This window comes from Solenopsis invicta, chromosome 15 (assembly GCF_016802725.1).
Source record: "Solenopsis invicta isolate M01_SB chromosome 15, UNIL_Sinv_3.0, whole genome shotgun sequence".
NCBI classification, from domain to species: Eukaryota; Metazoa; Arthropoda; class Insecta; order Hymenoptera; family Formicidae; genus Solenopsis; species Solenopsis invicta.
This window is the reverse complement of record NC_052678.1, coordinates 515,484-540,731: the sequence shown is the minus strand read 5'-3', so window position 1 is coordinate 540,731 and position 25,248 is coordinate 515,484. Positions and strand designations below refer to the sequence as shown.

Sequence of the window (25,248 nt, the reverse complement as noted above, 5' to 3'; positions counted from 1 at the left end):
CTCTTATAGTTTCGACGATATATGCTTCGAAAGAAAAAAGATCGATTTTCTTCCAAGAGGTGTTTCGCCCTTAAAAGTGCATTGAGGCACGTATAAAAAAATACGTGTCCCTTATCTTGATCTGTACTACAACATATTAAAAGCTCGTCTAAATCTAAAGCGGACACTTCTAAAAGGTTTCTTGTCAGTTTTAGTGTTTTAAATCTAAGCATTAAATGTTTTAAATTTAAAACTAAAATATTTGGTATCAAAACATCTGAAAATGTTTTAAAACGTTTTTAAATATTTAAAAAACAGAAACAGAAATGAAACATTTTAATATCTTAACCCAGCTGACACACTAGGTCTCGTATACACAAGCTATTTATAAAAATGCTTGGAATTTATAAACCGTAAGGGTTAAGAGAACAGGAGTCGGGGAATATTTCTATCAATATCCTCAGTACTGATCCTCCATGATAGCAGTCTTCGAGAATCGAATGAAAATTTTACACAGTCGTATTTTTTCAAATTATGAGTATATTACACCCAGTGTGTCAGAAACGTACGTATCGTCAATAAAAATATTAGATTTATCTTTAACAACAAATAAAAATAAGTTAATTAATAAAATATTGTATAATTTTTTACTCATGATCAAAAGACTGCGTTTCTGCGTTTTGATAAAAAAATGTCATGTCATCACTGCAAGAAAAATGGATAAATGGCGATACTTTGATGAAATATTAGATCAGACTAGCGTCAATTCGTTCATAATTTATACTTTACTGAAAGATAATTCAGAAAAATGTCGCAAAGACTACAAATCTAACTGTAGCTCCCATCAACCTATTTCTGATGCATCGTCTTACTTCTTCAGCGTTGCGAACGGTATTGTGTATACAAATTGAAATTCTCTTAGATTAGATATAGACATTCCCGAAATTCAAGATCCTCACGATTTGTTGGTAAAAAATAAAATGGCCAAAGCAAAAAGATATTCATTATGTCCGTCTACCCCTGATCAAAAACATCGTATAAGTGCTTGAAATGTGAAAAATCACATCAATTTGTACGTTGCTTATGCATCATAAACAACATACTGCAAAATTTTTTGCGAATGTTTCATTTAAATAAATAATAATAAAGTGTACTGTATTTTGTTTTTTCAAGTTTTATAATTAAAAACAAATGGTTTATTCTATTAACTCATCTTTTCTTACGCTGAAAAACCACCTATAACTTCACCTTGCAGAATAAATGTACTTTTTGAAAATTGAAATAACAATATTTTCTTTTTAAACTATGTTCGATTACCTTTCAAAATACGTTGGAAAAAATCTCTAATTTTTTCCTTTCGAAACTATAAATTAAAAAAAAACTATTTTTTTTGCAAGTATGTTTTTTTCTCTTCTGAATATTTCAAATATATTCAATTTCTCGATTTTTGCACCTATTTATTCTTCTTTTTGGCCTTATGGCGTATCGACTAACAAAAATTGTTCAAATTTTATGCATTACATACAAAGATATAAGCAAATGAAAATGATCGAGTGACATGTGTGGCAAAATATCGAATTCAATATAGTGTGTCAGCTGAGAGTTAAATAGATATTTATTTAAGTATCTGAAATAAACACTTACTTAGTGCACTCATATCTCTAATTTTTAAATTTTATATTGTTGAAATAATCATTTATCTGATCCAATGATAATTCGAAATAAGTTGAATTGTTAATATCGTGGACTTCAAATAGAGGAATCGATTGGGTTGCCGCTTTACCAATAACAATTATGTAAGGATAGCCTAATGCACGTGCTAACACTAGCCGTTTACCGATTGTGTAATTCGTGCGATCGTCCAATATAGCATCGATATCGCGTTCAGAGAATATCTTGAACAGTTGCTCAACGTAAATAGATGTATCTTCTTCTTTGCTTCCAACCTGTGGATTTAAATTCCAGTATATAACAAAGAATATTCTTTAATACATAAGGTGTTCGGCAACAGGGAACGTGTTAAGAAACTCAGTGTTGCGCTAAAATAACTTAAAATTATCTAAATAAAGATAAATTACAATGTAAACATATTTTAGATACAATAAAGATGATTTCATTTTAATTTATTTAGATAAATTACATTAAACAAATCAACTTTTTTTGCCTTAAGGTTTAACAAGTTATTTCTTATGTATTTTTGATGACACTAAATGTAAATCTGGGCATGATGTGTCTGTATTACTTTAGAATTTTAAGAAATTTACTATTATAAATACAAAATTACTAAAAATTGCAATTTTGGAATTTTTCGATAATTAATAATTCTAAACTGGAATGTGCCACAAACTTTTGCAAAGTTTGAAACAAACAATCTAAACTACCGCTATATGTAGAATAAAAAACAAATCAAACAAGGATAATTTTAAGGCTGTATCTAATCTCACTAAAAACTGATCTTATCTAGAGGTTTTATCTAATTTTTAAATAATATTGAGTAAAAACAATTTAGAATATGAAAACGGTATGCTTATATTTTTATTTCTTAAAAATAAAGATTTTAAAATAATTTAATCTAACAAAAAATATATTTACACTTGACACCAAAATTAAAGCATCACCTATTCTGACTCCCAAAAACAGGCAAAATTCAAGAATGTAATTTTGTCAAAAATGATTATAAAAAAATGTTCAAAAAAGCATTTTAAAGTTTAAAATTTCTAGTTTCAAGATTGATAATTCATTAAACGATTTACAGATTGTTTATGAAGTTATGCGGATTCAAATAGGGATACGTCAAATCTCGAATTTTTTTACAAACTTTGCAAAGCTCCACGGCGTAAAATAAAAATTGCACGCAAATGCGGTTGCAGCATTCAAAAGTGTAAATTTTTACTTTTAATTTGCGTACTTGTTGAGAGTTGTACGATTTTTTTATCACTGAGTTATTCAACATTAAAACAACAAAGGTTTCTTTTGCTTCAATGTTGAATAATTCGATGAATAAAAATCGTACAACGCTCAACAAATACGCAAATTCAAGATAAAGATTCACTTTCGAACGTTGTAAATTGCACTTGTATGCGATTTTTAATTCACGTCAAATAAACTCGCAAAATTTGTAACAAATTTTGCTGCATCTTTATTTGTATCCGTATAGCTCCTTAAAAGTACAATATATGTTTTCAAGTCGATATTACATATATTATAGATTTTAAATACTAGCATAAAATTTCGGAACGCAACTTTATTGTTTTTTGAAAAAATCTAGAATAAATGCAGACAAAGGCGTGACTCACTAGAGGTTCCTGACATATTTTCACTCATCAAGAAAAAAATTTTGAATATTTGCAGATCAACTGCTTAGGCCCCTATTTTCACAAATTAATAAGATGCACAGAAGAATGTGTTTGTTATAATGAAACTGTTAATTTAAGAGACATGAAAGAGTTACATATTTCAATATAATTTTGGTCAAAAATTTTAAATGTTTTTCATCATCTTCAAACACTTTTTAAAGATATGTTACTGTTATAACTTTGAAAAACTGTATAATGGCTGTTTAATGCTTTGAAAAATAGTAATTTCGGCTCTCTTTGTGTAAAATGTTAATGTTGTCTTATAATAGCCTTGTTAACAAATCTGTAGTACAAGCTAATAAGTTATAAAAAAATATATATATATTAATGAAAAAGAACCAAGGGCCAGTTTCACAACCTCTGATTAACTTAATTAACCGGTTAAATGTCAAACAAGATTGGTTATTTCAGGTCAATTCTACTTAACAACAAATGCGATTGATTAATTCCGATAGAAACAAGTAATAAAGATTTAATTTTTAAGAGCTACAATTATCCCATGCAGCAGAGACGCTGAAACAGGAAATCAATTCAAATCTGGCCAACATACTACCGGATGAATTAGCAAATAGCGGCGTGGACTTGGAATGGGAGAAAATCAAGAATGCAATCCTCTAACCTAGTGAAAAGCTTAAGAATAATAAACGGCTTAAAAAAAAAGATTGGATGACTGACAAAATCCTGAATTTGATGGAGCGGCAAAGATCTTTTAAAAATAGGGACCCAGCATAATATAATAATACCAATCGGCTAATTCGGAAAAAGATTAGAGGAAGAACATCTAAATAGTGCAAGGAAATAGAACGGCTGCAGGTGATGCACGACGATTTCCATCTTCACAAGGAAATTAAGCGAGCTTGTGGAATGCTCAAGACTCTACGCCCTGCCATATTACGAAATGCGGATGGCAGAGTTGTACTCGCTCCCAAAGATCTAAGCACCGAATGGACTAAGTACATTCAGAATCTTTTTAACTCCAACCGAAAAGAATCACGAATATAGTTTGAGGATCACATGACGGGAGCTAGCATTCTCCTCTCGAAAGTAGATTCGGCCGTCCGTAAGGGCAGAAACCCCCGGACCTGACAAAATACTAGTCGAGCTATTAAAATTGCTTGATGAAGGGGGCATCAGAGTGCTAACAGTATTGTTTAACCAAATTTACCAGACTAGCGACATGCCATTGGAGTGGTTAAAATCGATATTTCTACTGCTACCAAACAAGTGCAAGCCAAAGGGATTTCTGATTTCCGTCTTATCAGCTTGATGAGCCACACCTTAAAAATCCTGTTGCGGGTTGTCCAGGGTCGGATTCACACTCGGTGCGAAAATATCATGGACAAAGCACAGTTCAATTTTCACGGCAGACCAGAAACAAGGGACGCGCTGTTCGGCATAAACGTGTTGCTGCAAAAATGTAGAAAATTCCAAAAACCGGTTTTTGTGTGTTTCATAGACTTTAAAAAGGCATCGTGCTACTGGTGGAGGAGGATAAGATAATGATGAGTAGGTTAGAAAGATATATGAGAGAAAAACGACTGGAGGTGAATGCAAAGAAATCAAAGATTATGAGGTTCGGGAGAGGAGGGGGGAGAAGACAAAAGGTAAGGTGGAGATGGGAGGTCAGAGAGGTAGAGAAAGTGAAAAAATACAAGTATTTAAAATATGTATTTTAAAGGAATGGGAAGTAGGAAGAGCAGGAGAAGGATAGAGTGAAGAGGGGGATGGCGGTGATAGGGCAAGTATGGGGGATAGGAAAGAGGAAGTTTAAAAGTGAGGAAAAAGAGTATGGTTGTTCGACGTTGGTTTGGACGGTAATGGCGTATAAAGTAGAGATTTGGGGGTGGAGGGAGAGAGAGAGAGACTGGAAAGGATGCAAGAAAGGTATTTGAGATAGATGATGGGGGTGGGGTGGAGGATTCCGGGATATATGATTAGAGAAGAATTGCAGAGGGACAAGCTGAGAGGAAGGGTAGGAAGGAAAGCATGGGGGTACAAAGAGAGGTTGGCAGAGGGTAAGGGAAGCGAGCTGGCAAGGAGGTGTTGGGAGGAGAGAGAGGGCAAAAAAGGGGGGGGGAGCTTATCAACATAAGAAAAGGAGAGACAGAAGTTTTTTGAGGAGAAAGGGGAAGAGTTAAAGAAGGTAAAGAAGGAGACAGAGGAGGGGAAGTTCGACCTTAGCAAATTGGAGGAAGTAGATAGGAACAAAGAGAGGAGAGGTGGAGGAAGATCAGAGAATCGCGATTTAATAAATGGTACAAGATGGTGAAGCGGGAGGGGATGCCGGGATACATAAAGAAGGGATGGCCGGAAAGTAGGTGAAGGAAAATCGCAAAGTATCGTTTGGGGGAAGGGGTCAAGGAAGGAATGTACTGGACGAGAGAGGAGGAGAGGATGTATAGGATGTGTGGAAAAGAAGAAGAGACATGGAAGCATGTATGGGAGGAGTGTGGGAGATGGGGGGCAAAGAGAGAATGGGAGGAAATGGTGGGGGAGGTGCTGGGGGAGAAAGGTGAGGGAGAAGAGTTGGCTAAAAAGATTGGAAGTATTCAGAGAAGAGAGAATGATGGAGGAAAAGGGGGAGGAGAGTCGGAAGAGGGGGAGAGAGTAAGTGAACGGAGGGGAAAGAGAGAGAGAGTAAACGGAGGGGAGAGAGTGTGTGTATGCGTGAGGAGAGAAAGTGAGAAGCCTCGAGAAAATGTTATATAGATGAAAAAAAAAAGTTAAGAATGGAAAAACTAAAGAGCTTGCGACGGAAGCGGAGGTCCCGGATGTGTGTGTGTGTAAAGCGTGCGATATAGTTCTAAGTTAGAACAGAAAATGAACTCTCCTCTCAACATATTAAAGAAATTAATATTCTTAAATTTTAAAAATCAAGATTATTAAAAAAGAAACACTATTGTATTTATTTAAAAAATCTAAGCTTATCAACAGTAAAGCATTTTCGTTGTCTTCTTCCTTCAAAAAAAAAAAAAAAAAAAAATTTAAGCGCAGAAAATGTAGTTAAAATGCTTCCACTAAATTTGATCAGGTACATTTTTAGACAAGTGGAAGATTCTTCAGAATGAGTCTTTCTCGTTCAGAATGAAAGTCTTTCTCGAGTCGTGGAACAGTAGTCGAATAGATTACTAAAGACAAATTTTTGATTTAAAAAATAATTTTAATAAACCATATCTAAATATTTAAAAAGATTACCCTGTCTTTATCTCGTGGTAGTTCTAATGTTAAAAGAAATTTTTCAATTTTAGTCTGTATTTTAATAGATGATAAATCTAAAATGATTGAAAAACCTTAATATAAAATAAAACATTAAAATAGGTTCAAAATATTTTAATAATAAACCTGAAATAATACCAAAAATTTAACCATCTCTGCTAGATTTGCACATAATAAATATATGTATTTGAACGAAAAAAAAATATTTGAAGAAAAAAAGAAAAACAATAAAGAAGCACGGAGAATATTAAAAATTCTAAAGAAGTAGAATAAAGCTAGACAAAATATAAAAAAATTTTAAATGAAAGTAAATGCTACAAATACTAAAGAAGAAAAAAAAGTGATTTACTTCAAGAGGCAAAAAACAGGCTAAAAACAGTATTAGATGTTAAAAACTTACAAGGAGTTGATATAACGTAAGGAATGCTTGAGGCAGCAGTATCAATTAGGAAGCAGTTAAAATTATCAGAAGTTGAGTGACTTCAAAAAACTTTGATGACAAAAAATCATCTTAAACTAGCTTCTTTAGAGCCAAATCAAAAGATTTAAAGGAACAGATAATAAAGATAAATCTAAAAATATAACGCCTATGAAGTAAAGAGTTACAATGAAATTTAGTAAGAAAGTTATGTTTTAAACATAAAAATCTATAATTTAAATATTTTTATTTCTGATATTATATGTTAATATTACCTTAAAATATGTAGCTTAAATAAACTCAAATATTATTTTTTACTTTATTTTTTTATTTATATTTGCTAAGAAAAACGCTATAAATTAACTATGCTTTAAAAAGAGTTTTATTATTATTCTGTATGATAGACGGGTTTTAAATAATGTACTTGAATATGTACTTAAAATAATATGTATTTGAATATGTACTTGAGATTAAAAAAATAAATTTTATGAATAAAGTTTTAAGACTCCTGAGTACTCCCCGCGGTCATATTGAAGTCGTGAAGCAAGAAATTACGTGAAATCAGATGGCTTTAAAACACTTCTAAATATCGATCACGACTATTCTTTTTCCGCCTAACAGTCAGTAAATAGTCGTAAAAAGCATGCAAAGTAAAGCTATTGAAACAGGAAAACACACGTTGAAGCTAAAGTTTCCGACATGCCATTTGTAAATAAAGACAATTTGAATAAAACAGACTAATCAGATGGCTTTAAAAGACTTCTAAATATCGATCACGACTATCCTTTTTTCGCCTAGCAGTCAGTAAATAGTCGTAAAAAACACGTAAAATGACGTCTATTCAGACAGGAAAACACACGGATAGCTATTGAAAGAAGTGAAAAATGTATTTTATGTATAAAATTCAAAAAAACTTTACTCGCGGTCTATTTTTACGAATTTGGTAAATACAAGACAAGTCATATTTTCATAATGAAACACATAATAACAAAATGACATGGACGATAACATCTCATTGTCAATCTGTCACGTTTCACGTCTATTAGTTTTAATTTTGTCCGCGACGGAATGTCTTTACCGTCAACGCAAGTTCTCGGCTGATAAGTCAGAAACCTTAAAATTAAATAATTTTAGATTCTATATTTGTGTTTCTTTTTCGTTTTCCAAAATAAGTTTTTTATTTTGAGATTAATATTTGTAATCTCAGATTTAAGATAGTGCATAATATAAATAGTACATAATAGGTAAACTAATTGAAGGTACAATTAAAAAAAAACTCAATTTTTTTACTTATTTTTAGATAGACTCACTATTCTTACTTCTCTCACTATTTTTTAGCAACTCGTATCCATACTTGTAAGTTCAAGGTTGAAGCTAAGAACAATACTTCTCTTATTCTTTAAAACAACATACTTACGACACATCGTCGAATCTAACAAATAAGGATCGACAATATAAATGCACGAAGAAAAAATTAGAAGAAATTATATCATTAATAGGAATCAGATACAATCTCATGCAATTATTATAAAATATTAAAGATTAGAACAATAGACACTGAAGATGACCTGAATGAAGGGTAGTAATGTACATTTGCTGTTAGTAAAAAATAAAATGTAAATATGTAATACTGACAAATATAATACCTATAAACAACGACGGCAAAAAATATCCAACCAGGCTTAATAGTTCACGTTATCTCATTGTTTTTAAATTTTGCCAAGCCTACAAGTTTAACCCTCATCTGACACACTGGGTCTAGAATAACTAGGCTATTTACAAAAATGCTTGGTATTTATAAATCGTAAGGGTTGGGGGACAGGAGTCAGAGAATATTTCTATCAATATCTCCACTACTGATTCTCCATAATAGCAATCTTCGAGAATCGACTAAAAATTTTATACAGTCATGTTTTTGCAGGTACATTACACCCAGTATGTCAAAAATGTATTGTAAAAAAATATATATTGTAAAAAAAAAATTTAATTTTTCTTTAACAAGCAAAAGTAAATTGATTAATAGTATTTTGTATAATTTTTGACTTTATTTTTGTATTCTGAACAACAAAACTAGTTTGTTTTTGCGTTTTAACAAATAAAAAATATCAAGATTTCCATAACCTAACCTAACCAGTGCAGCAAAAACGCGTAGATGACCTATGCGATACTTTTATGAGAAGTTAGATCAGGTTAACGTCAATTCATTCATAACTTATTAAAAGATAACCCAGAAAAATGTAAAGATTACATACAAGAGCTAACTATAGTTCTCATCAAGCCTTTTTTGACGCATTGTGTCGCTTTTTTAACGTTGTAAACAGTGTTGCGTACACAAATCAAAAGTTTTGTAAACTACACAGACATTCTTAAAGATCAAGATCTTTGCAATTTGTTGGCAGACAATAAAATGGCCAAACCAGAAATATAAGCGACAATTCTAACTCATATCGCGCGCGCCCTAAGGCGGACATTCTGTAACCGCAAGCGCTGGACGTCGCCTGCAGATGGCGAACGAGTAGTAAATCTAGGGTCGGTATTCATAGTCGATTCTTATATTTAAGATCATCTTAAATATCATCTTAAGATGCCATCAACCAATCAGAGAGCCGTATTAGCATCTTAAGACGTTACTTAAGACGATCTTGAAATAAGAATCGACTATGAATACCGGCCTAGGATCGAGGACGAGCGGCGCATGGCAACGCACACTCTCGGGAACGCCACTGTACAAGCAGAATCGAATAAAGACAGTTTACGATAGAGAGATTTAGCCAAGTTACGAAACCCTTCCTTAAGTTAGGATACCAGCTTACAGAAAGATGTTCATTATGTCCGTCTACTCTTGATAAAAAAACAATGCATAAATGTTTAAAATGTGACAAACCGATGTGTAAGAATCATACAGCAAAAATTTGTTGCAAATGTTCCATATAATAAATAATAATAAAATATATTGTATATATTTTACATTTTTTCAAGTTTTATAATCGAAGCCAAATGATTCATTCTATCAACTCATCTTTTCTTACGCTAAAAAATCATTTAACCTTGCAGAATAAATGTACTTTTTGAAAAATATTGAAATAATATTTTTTTCTTAAAATACGTTCTATTACCTTTCAAAATCCGTTGGAAAAATCTCTCTAATGATTTTTCTTTCAAAACTACAAATTAAAAAAAAACTTTTTCACGAGTATGTTTCCATCTATCCCAAATATTTCAAATATATTCAATTTCTCGATTCTCGCGCCTATTCATTCTTCTTCTTGACCTTCTAGTGTATCGATTAAAAAAAATTGTTCAAATTCTATGCATTAGATACCGAGATATACGCAATTAAAAATAGTCCGGATGACATACAACTATGTGTGGCAAAATATCGAATCCAATATAGTGTGTCAGCTAAGGGTTAATGTAATTATTCTCTCATTTTTGTTATTATTTATATCATCTTAGATAATGAATTTAAAAAGATAACACTTTCTTATCTAAAATAAAAATAAAGATAATATAAATACTTCTTACATGAATATTTAAACATTTTAAAAATAAAACCTTAATCACAATTTTATTTTTTTGACTCCTCTCCTTATTTTATCAGAGTTACATTTTAAGTGTTCCCTCATCTGTTGCCAAACATCCTGTATATAAACCCGTATATAAATTGTTTATCATACTACCTTCGGCGGTATGACGCATATTGTATACGGTGCTAACTTTACAGGCCATCTTAATTCATTTTTTGTTGACAAGATTTCAACAGCTAATGTAATAATACGACTTAATCCCAGACCAAAGCTTCCCATTATCATGGGTTTCGATTTATTCTCTTCGACATATAACGCCTTTAACGGCTGCGAATACTTTGTGTCCAATAAAAATGTATGTCCTACCTGCAATTATCGTTCATGTAATGTAGCATATTTTTTTGTAACATCTGTTTATTTTCTTTTAAAAATTTTAGAAAATTTATAGTTTAGTGATTAACAAGTTAAAAATTAATAAAATTAAAAATTTAACCTAATTTAAATTAGTTAATATTTAATATTTAATTTCTAGTTATTTTAAAAACATAAACATTAACTTTTTTCCGAATTAAAATTTATTTATATAAAAGAAATAATACATTCCCATATAAAATCCATATACATACGCACATGCACGTACGCACGCACAGCATTTCTGTGTTATTTCATATAAATTTATTTTGCAAATTAATTATTAAGCTTATTTAATTATTTATATTGTAATTGTTTTGTTATTTGGAATAATTTAATATTAAAAATTATAACATTCTGATTTAATATAAATGTTTTTCAAAATTAATTTCTAATTTAATTTAAATTAATTCAATTTTTTATCCAACTTAATTTTATAAATCATTAACCTTCAAAGGTTTGGAAGCCAAACAACTTTTGACGATTTAAGTGTATAAATTCCCTTGCTTATTTTGTATTCATATACATTTGTACATTTATTACGAAGTAAATTGCTTTAACGTTCTATATATTTTATTATTTTACTACTATATCTCAAATTTTGATATATTTTTATAATCGTTTCTTATAAAATTTTTTATTGCAAATGTTTATTCAAATAGTTATTCTAAAAACATAAAATAAAGCTCAAATACAGAAAAAAAATTTTTTATATGGATTGGAAGCTAATATATCGATTTTGGAGCGGTGCCATTTTTTGTAGATTAATGCAATAACATAATCAATAGAATTCTAAATTTATAACTATAAAAGTCGTTCAAAAACTTGCCAATCCTCAGAAGATTAATTTTAATTTATTATAATTTAGTTTAAAAAAGATATTAACTTATCCAATCCTGGACATTTCTATATTACCTCAGCAGCAGTGTGTTGATGCAATTCGTTTTTACATTCCGGACAACTCGTCGTTTTCGAAATACTTTGATTGATAGAGAAATGACATAAGCGACATCGAAGTATCGTGTCTTCGCCAATATTAGATATATAATGATATTCGTGCGACATCAGGCCTCCGATCGTTCCCATATCACCTATGCCTATTAATAATCTTCATTAAATAATTCTCTAAGGTTTTTCTAATTACAACTATACATTTATAAATAAATGCAAATTCTAGTATACAATTAGAAATCTTAATTACTTTTCGTGTACTCTACACCGATCTTCCTAAAAATATTATTGTAAGACTCGCAGACTAAATTATATGTATATCGCGCATTGTCCAAACTGGTATCAAACGTGTACAAATCCTTCATAATAAATTCTCGGCTACGTAGCAGACCAAGTCGTGGTTTCATCTCGTCTCGCCATTTGCTGGAAATTTGATATAACTTCAAAGGTAACGATTTAGCAGAAAATTGTCCTGCTGACGATATTAAATCGCAGATTGCTTCTTCATGTGTCTACAATAACATAGGTTTACTCAAACGAACTTTTATATTAATAATAAAATTTAATTTATATATTTTCAGATCAAATGGAAAATAAATACATTACATTGGTGCAAAAAATTTATCATATTAGTTATATAATTTCAAACTAATTTTTGTCAATTGAAAGTGTCTGTTTTTCTCTATTCTAGCAAAAAATTTTTTAATCAGTCTTATAAAAGAACTGATTCAAATTTTATCTAAAGTAAAATTTAATAGGAAAATATTTAATATATTTTTTACTTACTGGGCTCAATATATATTCCTTTTTATGCCTATCCATGAGTGTAAACAGTTCAGTTTTATTACAATCATATCTGTCAGTTTTTTTCCATAGTGCAACTGATGTTAACGCTGGAAGCAATATTTTCTCTGCGCCAATGCTTGTCATTTCCTTGTCAACCAGATTAATTAATTTATTTAAAATTCGCATTCCTAATGGCAGTAAAGCATACATGCCAATGCTAACTGGTTTTATAATTCCATAATTAATCATTAACTAAAATAATTAAAAAAAGATTTAATTAATAGAGAATCTCGACCAATCTGTGAAAACACAATATAAACAAATAAAATGCCTATCAATCTGTTATAGCTAAATACTAGTACTAATATTTATTGTAATTTTATATACCATTTTCACAAAACTGCGCGCCGAAATAAATTTTGGGCTTAAAATACAACTCTAATTGTAAGTTAAAAATTAATAATATCACATTATTAAACTGAAAGTTAATTTAATAATAAATGATATTAGCAAGCATTTAAAGGTGGCAATAATGCCAATGAGAACTTTTTCTTTCTAAAAAACTATAAAAAATTTGTTACAAAAGTTACCATTAATATCCTGCTTTGACAGTTAGGCATTTCAAATGTTTATCGTAAAAAGATTAAAGATTTAAAAATAAAACCTTTAGTTGAAGAAAGCTATTCATTTAATTTAGACATTTTATGAAACGTATAAAAATTAAAAGACATTTAGAGTTAGATATATAATTTGTTGAAAAAAATAATTTTTAGTTGTCAATTTGTTTAAGAATTGCCTCAAAATTATTTTTAAACCATTTATATAAAAAATTTTTATTAAAGTGTTGCAAAAAATATATACAGTTTACAAAATTGATCAAAGTGTTTTCAAAAAATTTTTAATTGATAACAATTAAAAAGTTATATTCTAGAGAATCAAAAAATAGAACATTTTTCAATACTATATACAGCTTTTATTTAAAGAGATAGATGTGTTAAGGCTCTTGAGTACTCGCCGCGGCCATATTGAAGTCGTGACGTCAGAAGCAAGAAATTGCGTGAAATGACACGTAATTTTGTCCGACGTGCCATTTATAAATAAAGCCAATTTGGATAAAACAGACTAATCAGATGGCTTTAAAATATTTCTAAATATCGGTCACGATTATCCTTTTCCCGCCTAACAATCAGTAAATAGTCGTAAAAAGCATGTAAAGTGAAGCTATTGAAACAGGAAAACACTTAAGTTAAAGTTTCCAACATGTCAGTTGTAAATAAAGACAATTTGGATAAAACAAACTAATCAGATTGCTTTAAAACACTTTCTAAATATCGGTCTCGACCATCTTTTTTTCGCCTAGCAGTCAGTAAATAGTCGTAAAAAGCACATAGTCACAGTTTAGATATACCAGTTCCGACACTTCACTTTTTTTGAGAGGACAAATTGTCTGCGTTGTAATTCAATTTAAACAAATCATTCAAAAAACTTCGGTCATAATCAAAATCACAAGAATAAAAAAAATACCATCAAGCACATGTGTACGTATTATAATTAGAAATAAATAGTGATATTACACATAATCAAAATTTTTTGTATTATTATTATAAAACAAAATATTTTTTAGTAAAATATAAATTATACAATAAAAAAAAAAAGTTTGTCTGGATAGGCCCTTATATAAGCATGTTTTCATAAAGACTTTTTCTCTGTAATTTCTAAATTAATACAAATTGTAACAAACCGTCTCCGCGCAACTCCCCAACGGACCGGTCATCGTTCGCCAAACGCCGGCCGAACAACCGCCAAGCGTAGAACGAGGCGCTACGCGCCTACAAACAATTTCAAACGCGCCAACACGAGCGGCGAGGCATCCGCGCGTCGAGATATCTCGCCGCGCATGCGCACCGGCCCAAACCGGCACGCGCTAACGACGTGCTCGCTCGCCTCCGTTCACTCTCCGCGCAACCGATCTCGAGCGGCGGGGACGCTGGCGCCGACACGAACCGAACCGCCACCGAGCGTTCCCGACGTCTCGAGATCCGGGTATAAAAGCGCCGGAGCAGCAAGATGCTGCGCTTCTTCTCCGCCGACCAGTGTTCTCAGATGGGACGGGATTTTCGCGCATGCGTAGTGAATTCAGGATCAGTGAAGTATTTATTTTCATTAAATAAAGGTATTGATGAGTAACCTTATTAAGCGGTCTTAAATAATATTAATAAACTTGTAAGGAATGAACAAAAAGGATAAAATAAATTTAGTATAATATATTTTTACAACAAAAGAAATTTTATTTGGCAGAAATATTAAGGAATACCAACATTTGTTGCTATGGATAAGGAAAAACTGCCAAAAAACCTCACCAGTATTCCCGTACATTAATTGTACAAAAATAACTTTCTTTACAATAGAATAATTATTTAATCTATTACACTAAAATAAATATTTACGTTACAAAAATAAAATATATACAATATTTAATAATAATAAAATATATTTCAAAAACAAAAATAAACTTTCTTTGGTTTCATAAACGTTATTTGGCTTAAATCTAAGTTATTACACGTGCATTTAAATACATTAAACAACTAAAAAAAATCTGAAAATATCTATTAATTTCGTACAAATTTTAATATAATATTGCACATAAATAAACGTTTAGTTATTAATATATTGATAAAATTTGAAAAAATAAATTCCGAAAAATTAATTAATTTTGCAAAAATAAGTTTAATACATATATTAAGAACCATCAGATGCATTATTTCCATATACATTTCTAGAATTGTGTAATTTTAAATAATCGGAAAGTACTTCGAAATTAAAACATTTAATGCCTTTGGCCTGAAAACTAGATCGCGTTATGCATATCGCGGAAATGGTTTCATTTAATAATCGGTTCCGTTTTTTGTTTTTGACATCTGTTACAATTGAAAAAATTCTTTCGGCTTCAGCATTCAAATGCGGAAACAAAAGAACTGTTTGTACTAATATTTCTAAATTTGGAAAAACTTTATCATTATTAAAATCTACAGACTCGAATATCTTGCGCCACATAACATCAATTTTTAATTGAGCTAATTCTTTTTGGGAATCATTATAAAAAGAGAATAAAATCCTCCACTCGTAGGCTAATTTCGTTACGTTAATATTTCCGATATGTGTGGCAATACAAGTTAAATCTTTAATTTTTAGCCTACTTTCATTATACAATGCAATTTTTGAATCTAAAAACATTAATTGCTCAAAAATACTATTATTATATGGTAACCGTTTTAACATTTCGCGAACTGCCATTATGTAAAATTGCAAGCATTTTAAACGAATTTCGCGCGCCTGATCTAAAGATAATGTAGCTAAAAGACATTCACATTCTCGTCCTACGTATACATCATCAAGATTTTGAATATTATTATCATCAATATTTAAAGTATTTAGGTTTTTTAAAGAATTAGGAGTTAAAAAATTTTGACCAATTTCACAAATAAGTTGTTGGCTTTACACAAATAATTTATGAATTAAAATTTTACGCGATTGAAAGAGGGCATTAAAACTATTAAAAAAATCTAATGAATATTTTAAAACTAAAAGGTATGCTTTTATTGAAATATTATTTAATTGTTCTAAAATAACTTCTGCGGATTTCGATTTTTCTTCAGCAATGCAGTACATAAAATAATGTTTAAACACTTCCCAATTATCTAAAAATCGAACGATATATTTATGTAATACGAGCCATCTAGTATTGGATAATTTTACAAGCTTATTTCTTTCCACATTAAAAAATATCTGGAACTCATCTAAGATTGCACATCTTTTTGCACTGTTTGAAAAGTAAGTAGTTACACTACGAATTAAATGTTCACACGATTGCGGTAACTGTTCACAAGCTTTACTTGATACAAGCGCGGATGAATGGCAAATGCAATTTAATGTTACAAGGCCCGGTACTTCTAATTTTAATCGCGACATAAAAGAATTATTATTACCGATCATTACAGCAGCATTGTCACTTGCCATTCCAACAACATTATTAATAAGTATTTCTTTTTCTTTTAAAAGATTTTTAAAAACTTGAAAGATAGTTTCTGCGGTACCATCTTTTGCATCTATAGATATTAAATCTAATAATTGTGTTGTTACTACTTTGTCAATTGGTGATACGAACCAAACAAGAATGCACATAATTTTTGTATTGGAAATATCAGTACTTTCGTCAATTAAAATCGAAAATTTACATGTTTTCAAATATTCAACGAGTTTATTTGTTTCGTGCTTTGCAATTACATTTGTTAAAATATTTTTACATTTTGTTTGGCCTAATTTAATATCTTGCACAATTTTAGAATCTACACAGATATCTTTTAATAGTGGAATTAAGAGATCCGCAGTACTAAATGCTATATTGTGCTCTGCAAAAAATGCTGTTAATTTAATTTCTGCCCGCTTAACGTTTTCGTTATGTGTGCTAGCTCTATTATTATTATTTTCTTTATTTTGGGAAGCTACTTTATCAATATGTTTGACCGTCTGTGAATGCTTCATTAAATGAGTTTTATTGCAGCTGATGGTCTTATTACATATATAACAAATGGCTTTATTCTCTGTTGGATGAGGAGCTAACCAACCTTTAAAATTAACTTCATCAAGCCATGATTGCTGAAATTTTTTAATTTTTTTAATTGCTCCTTTGGGTTCCATATTGCAATATAAAAAATTTTTATACTTACCTCTAACCTTGCCTATACCCGTCAGGCCATCACGAGTCACGACTTTGGCACCTATAATATTCCACACAGCAACACCACTGTTTCCGCGCAAACATTGTCCCGCATGCGCGAAAATCCCGTCCCATCTGAGAACACTGCCGCCGACTTTTCGGACCGCTACTCCGCCGACTAGTCTCCGAAGAAGTCTCCCGAGGTAGTCCTGAGGTCAAGTGTCTTGGCCTCTGTCGAGCGTTCTCGACGGCTACCACTCTCACGCCCGTCTCTCCTCGCCGAAGCTGGGCTCAAGCGTCTTGGCAAGCGTACTTGCCCGACCGGCTTCCTAGTACCGATCCGATCCTACCGTAGCGGCTAAAGAAAAACGGAGTAAAGCATCTTTGCCTCCGTCGAGCGTACTCGAAATAGCCGTCGCATCCTGCCTGCGAAGAATAACGCGTTGTACAACCAGCGGATTTAAAGGGACGCTCAGTCGAACGCCGCCCTGCGCTCCGCTACCGCTCCGACGACCGCGAAAGCCGCGCACGCGACCTCGCAAGGCCGATAAACAGAAACCGTCCGTCGCGTCGAAAAAAACACCAGCGACGTAAACACGCACCTGTCGCGCGAATAACGGCAACCGCGCCGACGACAATACGCGCAGCGAATCCGGTACACACCTGTAATCGCACCGTTCGCTACACAGATAATTGTCACCACGAGCGGCCGACGACGTATCAACGGTGACGCTTTAGCGACTTTGTAAATAGTAGTAATAAGACATTGTACTTCGTTCGTGTGCTTTCCATAATAAACTGTACATATCTTACACGTCAAATCGCAAGTCTAATTCTCTCTTAACCCGGATCGTGCCCTGGAATTACCGACAAGCTACGTCCGTGCACGATATCTAACCAAGAAACACGGGTAGTTACAAAATAATACATAAATATTAAAATTTGTAAAGTATTAATTCCTTAATTCTTTTCAGTTAGTAACTTGAAGATATAATCATGATCGAAGATGAATAGAATGTATAATATATACTTTATTTCCAGATTACATTCATTTTTGGAACTGTAAAATTGTATTAAACCTGACTTGACTTTTTATATTTAATATTAATAATTTCATTAATTACGATTTACATAATTACAATTTTTGTTATTCTTAAAGGAAAAAAGTAAATTTATAATTCTATATACGCGTAGACTTGTTTTCTATTCCTGCACAAGACTGTACTGAAACGTTCCTTCTTGCTTTCGCTAACTTTCAAACATCTACCTATTTCATTTTAAGTGTATGTACAGCCGTGAGCTAAAAGGTTGCAACACATTTTCTTCGATGGTTAGATGGTTCAATGCTTAATTGAATCCACAGGTAAGAACCAATGACGTTCGCCATTCGATGAGCAAGTCTACATTCCAAAAACAATCAAAGAAAATGTGTTGCAACCTTTTAGCTCACGACTGTACACTAATCCAGGGAGTTCAAGAACAGAAAACAAACAGCATGTTTCATTGTGACAAGTGTATTTTAATCATTGTGTAATTGAACACATTCTATTACTTCCATTTAACATTATTATTATCTATTATTTACATTTATTTTATTTTCACACATTATATTTATTATTTTATTTTTCGACATTATATTTATTATTATTATTTTTTAGTAATATAATTTATAAACAAAATAAAAAAATTTGTTAAGTAAAATATGTTTACGGTATTTTTATATTGTTAAAGTATTAAATAATAGATATTATATTCCTTATTTTAATTTTTAATCTAATTATACGAAGTTATTGTTTTATTAACCAATTCTATCTTATATTATCCTAATTCTTCTGTATTACTTGTTTTAACCAGAAACACTATTATTATATAGTAGTAGTAGTGCTTTATTCCCTTTGCGGGGTACACTGCAGACCTCCGCTCCGCTTACAAAATACTTATGCTTCTCGCACCTTTTCATTCCGCATGAGAGAGAAGAGAGAAAATACACACTCATTCATCCATACATCATTCTACACTCATTCCTTGGACCTCCGTTTCCGCCGCATTTTCCTTCCTTCCTTCCATACTTCCATTCATTCCAAGCCAACCTCCTCCCTCCCTCATCACCAGTCCTTTCATCCAAACCTCTCCCTCCCCCCTCTCACCTAAAACCTTTTCTACCATCTCCTGCCATCCCTTTTTCATCTCCCAACCCGTGCATTCCTCCCATATATGTTCCCACGTTTCCTCTTCCCATCCACATATCCTATACTTTCTTTCCTCTCTCTCTTCCCGGTATCTACCTCCTCTCATACCGTCTCCTAACCTAAACCTCGCAATCCTTTTCCATCTTTCCTCCTTCCAATTCCTCTTCAAGTAATCCGGCACTCCCTTCCTCTTCACTCTGTTATACCATTTGTTGAACCTCGAGCTCCTAATTCTTTGCCACCTTTCCCCTTCCTGCCACTTCCTCTCTCTTGTTACCACCTCTTCCCCCCTTAATCTTCCTCTTCTCTTAACTTTTCTATCTCCTTGATATTCCAGCTCTTTTCTTCATAGAAACCTCTTCTTTCTTCCTCCCATTTTCTCATCACCTTTCCCTCCTTCGCTCTACCTCTTATCTCCTTCCAACACAACCTTGCCAACTCCCCCCTTTTCCTTCTCCCAGTTTCTTTTCATAACTCCATGCCGTCATTCCTGCCCTTCCCTTTAATTTTTCCCCCTGCATCTTTTCCCTTACCATGTACCCCGGTGTGTACCTTCCCACCCCTCATTTCAAATACCTGTCCTGTATCCTCTATACACCTTCCCTTTCTTTCCATCCCCAAATTTCTGCACCATAGCTAACTACCGTACACACCAACCTATCAAATAACCACATCCTTCTAGGCCAGTCCTTTCCAAATTTTCTCTTTCCTATTCCCCATACCTCCCTCATCACCGCTCCTTTTTTGACTCTTTCCTCTATATGCTCTTTCTGTCCCCCATTTGCCATCATCATATAGCCCAGATATTTATACCTTTTCACTTCCTCTATTTCATTTCCATATTATCTTTTTCTGTCTCCCACCCCCTCTTCTACACCTCATCACTTTTGTTTTCTCCACATTTACCTCTAATCTTTTCTGTTCTACATATCCTTCTAATGTTTTTATTAACCCTTTCATCCCTGCTTCATCCTCTGCCACCACCGCCACGCCAGGGAATAGATTTTTCTTCCCTTTACTCCCCCCCATTCCCCCTTTACTAACTTCTCCAAATCCGCTAGCAGTAGTGTGAACATGCAAGGGCTCAACGGACATCCCTGTCTCACTCCTCTACCTGTCCAAAAGTTTCTCCCCTCCCTTTCCCGCACCCTTACTCTACTTATTGTCTCCTCCAAAACTTCCTCACACTTCACCACCAGACTCTCTCTCACTCCCTTCCTCCTCATTGTCTGTACCAGTATCTCCCTATCCACCGAGTCAAACATTGCTTTCATATCCACAAACATAACTACCATTTTGCCTTTCGTTTCCGCTATTTTCTTATTTATTAAATAATTTAACACGTATATGTAGTCTATCGTTCCTACCCCTTTGCTGAACCCTGTTTGACTCGGTGGTAATATCCCTTCATTTTCCACTTCTTCCTTCAATCTCTCCGCCAAAACCGCCGCGTACACTTTATACGCCGTTTGCGTAAGCGTAACCCCCCTATAGTCTTCTACCTTTCCCCTCCCCATTTTCACTATTAGTACCACTATCCCCTCTCTCCATTCTTTCGACCATCTCTCTCCCTTCCACACTCTATTGCATATCTCCAAAAGCCATTCCCTTATTTCTTTCCCCCCGTATTTCCATACTTCATTCATAATCCCATCCCCTCCTGCTGATTTTCTCTCCTTTAATTTCATTATCGCTTTACTAATTTCCTCTCTACTAATCTCTTCTTCCTCCTCTACTCTTCTCCCCATTATCTCCCCTCTTATCCTCCACTCCACTACCCCTCTAAAATGTTTTTCCCACTCCCCCATTTCAATCGCTTCCCTAACTCTCTTTCTCTTCCTCCTTTCTTTATTCACTGCCTTCCACACATCCTTTTCGGATCTTATTCCTTCTATTTCCCTCTTCCATCTTACTCTCTCCCTTTTCTTCTTCTCCTCACAATGTTCCCTGTACCTCCTCATTTCTTTATATTTTTTCTCCTCTCCCCCTCTCTTCTACCACCTCTTTAATTCCTCCATAACCTCTCTTTTCCTATCCCTACATTCCTCATCCCATCATCCTCTCCGTTCCTTCTTCTCTTCCATCTCTACTCTCTCTAATCCCACTTCTATTCTTCTCTTCATTTTCCTCCAAACTTCCCCTCACCATCACTATCCCTCTTCCCAAAGTATTCCTCAAATTTCTTTTTTCCCTTCTCCGTCCAAACCCCCTTCTTCCTCTCCCTTTTTCAGTCCTCTCTTCCCTCCGCCCTCCTCCCTCCACCCATACCGTTATCGGTTGATGGTCGGAGTCCACCCAATCTTCCACCTTCCTTCTTGTCTCCTCATTCCCGATCACGTAATCTATTACGGTCCCTTCCCTCCTGTATACGTCTATTCCCCCTCCTCATCCCCCTTTACGCTTCCATTCAATATCGACCATCCCAATTCTCCTATATAACCACATAGTTTCTTTCTTTCTCTATTCATTTTTTCATCCTTCGAGCTCCTCTTTCCCTGTTCTACCCCTCCCTTTTCATCCTCACCCACTCTTCCCCCTTTTCTTCCCGGCCTAGCATTGAAATCCCCCCCTATTAACACCCTCACCCCTTCCTCTCTATCCTTCATCCACTCTTTTAGCTGCCCCATTTTTTCCTCCAAATCTCCATTCATATACACTCCTATTAGCCTCCACCCTCTCCCCCTAAATTTACTTTTACTGCTTGTAATCCCTCCTCTTTTCTTTCCTTATCATCCTTTTCTCTCCCTATCCTTTCCCTTATCTCCATAATCATTCCTCCCATTGCCCTCCCTTTTTTACTCTTCCTTGCCGCCTCTTGCACTTCCCACACGTATCCTTTTGGCAGCTATTTTCGAACTCTTTCCCATCCCTTCTTCTGTAACCAAGTCTCACTCAGGAACATCACATCCCATTCTTTTAGTCTCTCTCTGAAATCCTTCTCTTTGTTTTCCATGCCTGCCACATTCCAAAAGCCTATCTTATACTTTTTACCATCTTCTTTTTTCTTATTCCTCCTCTTTTTCCTATGCTTCTCATTTTCTATATTTGTTTCTTTTTCCCCCTCTCCCTCTCTCACCGTCCACCACCCTACTAATAATCCCCTTTCTCTTTTTCCACCCCTCTACCCTCCTCTAACCCGACTTCCATTCTCTTATTTCTTTTCCGTGCCATTCCCTCAAGTCATCCTTAATCTCATCCCATACCCATAATTTCTCCTCAATCCATATTTTCATATATCCTACTCTTACTTTCCTACCTCCCCTCCTTATCCTTTCCGCTTCCTTCCTTATCCACCACTCTATCTTTCTCTCCTTTTCTGTCAGATCATCTACTATCCACTCCCTTCTTTGCCTCAGCTTCGCTTTTCCTTTCATCACTTCAATTTTCTCCTCTACACTCGCTAATCTTACCCATACCATTTCCCTTCCCTCCTTATCTTTCTTTCCTATACTCCCTTCTACTCTCGCTGTCGCCTCCGTCGCCTCCACTATCTGTTCTGTCACTTTTCTTAACCCCTCTATCCCTTTCTCCTTTGCTTTCACTCCCTTTATGGTTATATTTCTCTTCCTCTCTTTCCTTTTCCTCTCCTCCCCCCCCCCAACTCTATTCTCTTCATCCTTTCTTCTAATTCCTTCATCTCTCCCTTTCTCCTCTTCTTTATCTGCTTTACCTTTTCCTCCTCCTTCCTTTCCTCACCCCCTTCCTCTTTCTCCTCCCTCTCCCTACCTTTCTCGATCTCTTTCACTCTTTTCTCTAAACTGTCTAATCTTTTCCTCATATCTTCCATCCACTCCCTCATCTCTGCTTTCCCCTCCTTCACTTCTCTTAATTCCGCTTTAATTTCCTTAAAACCCTACTTCACCTCCCTTAATATCTCACTCAACCCCCTTCTTCTTGCTTTTCCGGCTACTTTTCCGGCGATCTCAATACCTTTAAACTTTTCTTAAAAATATCTGCCTGTAATGCATCTATCGCCTTCCTTTTTTCTCCTTTCTTAAACGCATCTATCAGCGACAGACTGTATACTCTTCCCTCATCAAACCTTCTGTTTTGCTCGGTCTTCCCACCTTCCTCTTCTCTTCCCCTTTCCCCTCTTCTACTTCCTTTTCCCTCTTCTTCGCTCCCTCCTTTCCTTCCTCCATCTCGTATTTCTTTTAACCTGCCAACTTTCCCTATTTAAAAGTTTATTTACTTGCAGTCGAGTTAAAAATTTTTTTAAATATTTATTTTTTTTGTATTCATGTAAATAAAATGTAAATAAAAAAATTTTTAATTAAGTAATCTATTTTTACAGTTCTAGAAAATATTTACTAAAAAATATGACTCTTTTTATATTTAAAATGGTCACACTTTTAATCTAAGAAAACAATTTAATCAAGTTTAATAATATTTTTAGGTTATTTGTAAAATTATTATATAAATGTAAAAAATGTAAAAATACAAAATTATATACTAACAAGGAAACACAGGGAAGTGTCCGCCTCAGATTAAAACGAGTTTTTAATATGTTGTAGTACAGATAAAAATAAGGGATACGTATTTTTTTATACGTGCCCATACGCACTTTAAGGGGCTGAAACACCCCTTTGAAGAAAATCGGTTTTTTTCTTTCGAAGCGTATGCCGTCGAAACTATAAGAGATAGAAAAAAATGTTTTAAATAAAAGTTGAATGGCTCGAAGAGTAATTTATAACAGCGAAAAAAAAAATTTTTTTTAAATTCTTTTTAATACTTTCCTCCACCACTTACCTATTTTTTTTCAAAATTTTTATTTTTTTATAAACAAAATAAAGCTTATTTTTCTACGAATTCAACGGTATATGATAAAGTTACGATACAACATTCCCATTTTCCAAAAATAATTAAAAATCTCTTTATACGCACGGTACGCGCACCCGTCCGCGCGTTCGTGCGCTACGGAAGTGACTCCCTCCAATTTCGACGTGCCTTTAATATGTTGTACAGATTAAAATAAGGGACACGTATTTTTTACACGTGTCCTAATACACTTCTAAGGGTGAAACAACCCCTTTGAAGAAAATCGGGTTTTTTCTTTCGAAGCGTGTATTGTCGAAACTATAAGAGATAAAGAAAAATGTTCTCTATGAAAGTTGAATGCATGTTTTTCTCGCATAAGATGACAAAAACATTTCGAGGACAGTCTGTGTCTAACATGAAAACGCAGACATTGAGGAAAACATTTACTACAAAATAAAACGACACTACACTAAAGAATAACAACAATTACGGTGTTGTAAGACATTAATTTCTTGTTTAGAAAATAATATGTAATTAATATAAGTTAAACATTTATTTACTAGTCTACATGATTTGACTAGAATATTTGTTCTCTTCAACATTTTATAAATAAGGAGACTTGGACAAAAAATTATTACTCACACATTCCATACCTTCACTATCTAACGCCAGCTCATCAACTAACAACAAAAGAAGTAACATAAAACTAATTAAAAAATTAGTTAGAAATTTCATCTTTTATACTGCATTTATACAATTCAATTAAAGATGTCTGTTATCGTTGTATCGTAACTTTATGTTGTATCGTAACTTTATCATATACCGTTGAATTATCGTAATAAAATAAGCTTTATTTTGCTTATAAAAAAAATAAAAATTTTGAAAAAAAATAGGTAAGTGGTGGGGGAAAGTATTTAAAAAAAATTTTTTTTTAATTTTT

At 33.3% G+C, this 25,248-nt stretch overlaps 1 protein-coding gene across 4 annotated transcripts in view; it reads right to left on the bottom strand.

The window, feature by feature from the left end:
- Positions 1-306: 306 nt before the first annotated feature.
- Positions 307-25,248, bottom strand: part of LOC105201687 (probable proline--tRNA ligase, mitochondrial) — a 44,444-nt gene continuing 19,502 nt past the window's right edge. For 2 of the 4 annotated variants that reach the window (XM_011169805.3, XM_039457775.1), the window contains exons 2-6: positions 12,645-12,896; positions 12,109-12,370; positions 11,823-12,004; positions 10,650-10,862; positions 307-1,925 (exon numbers count right to left, since the gene is read on the bottom strand). In XM_011169805.3, coding sequence (XP_011168107.1) covers positions 1,641-1,925; positions 10,650-10,862; positions 11,823-12,004; positions 12,109-12,370; positions 12,645-12,896 — 1,194 coding nt within the window. In that variant the 3' untranslated portion in view covers positions 307-1,640. Of the gene's footprint in view, positions 1,926-10,649; positions 10,863-11,822; positions 12,005-12,108; positions 12,371-12,644; positions 12,897-13,774; positions 17,788-25,248 lie in introns of those variants that run through there. The other 2 variants (XM_039457773.1, XM_039457774.1) reach the window with 1 other exon arrangement.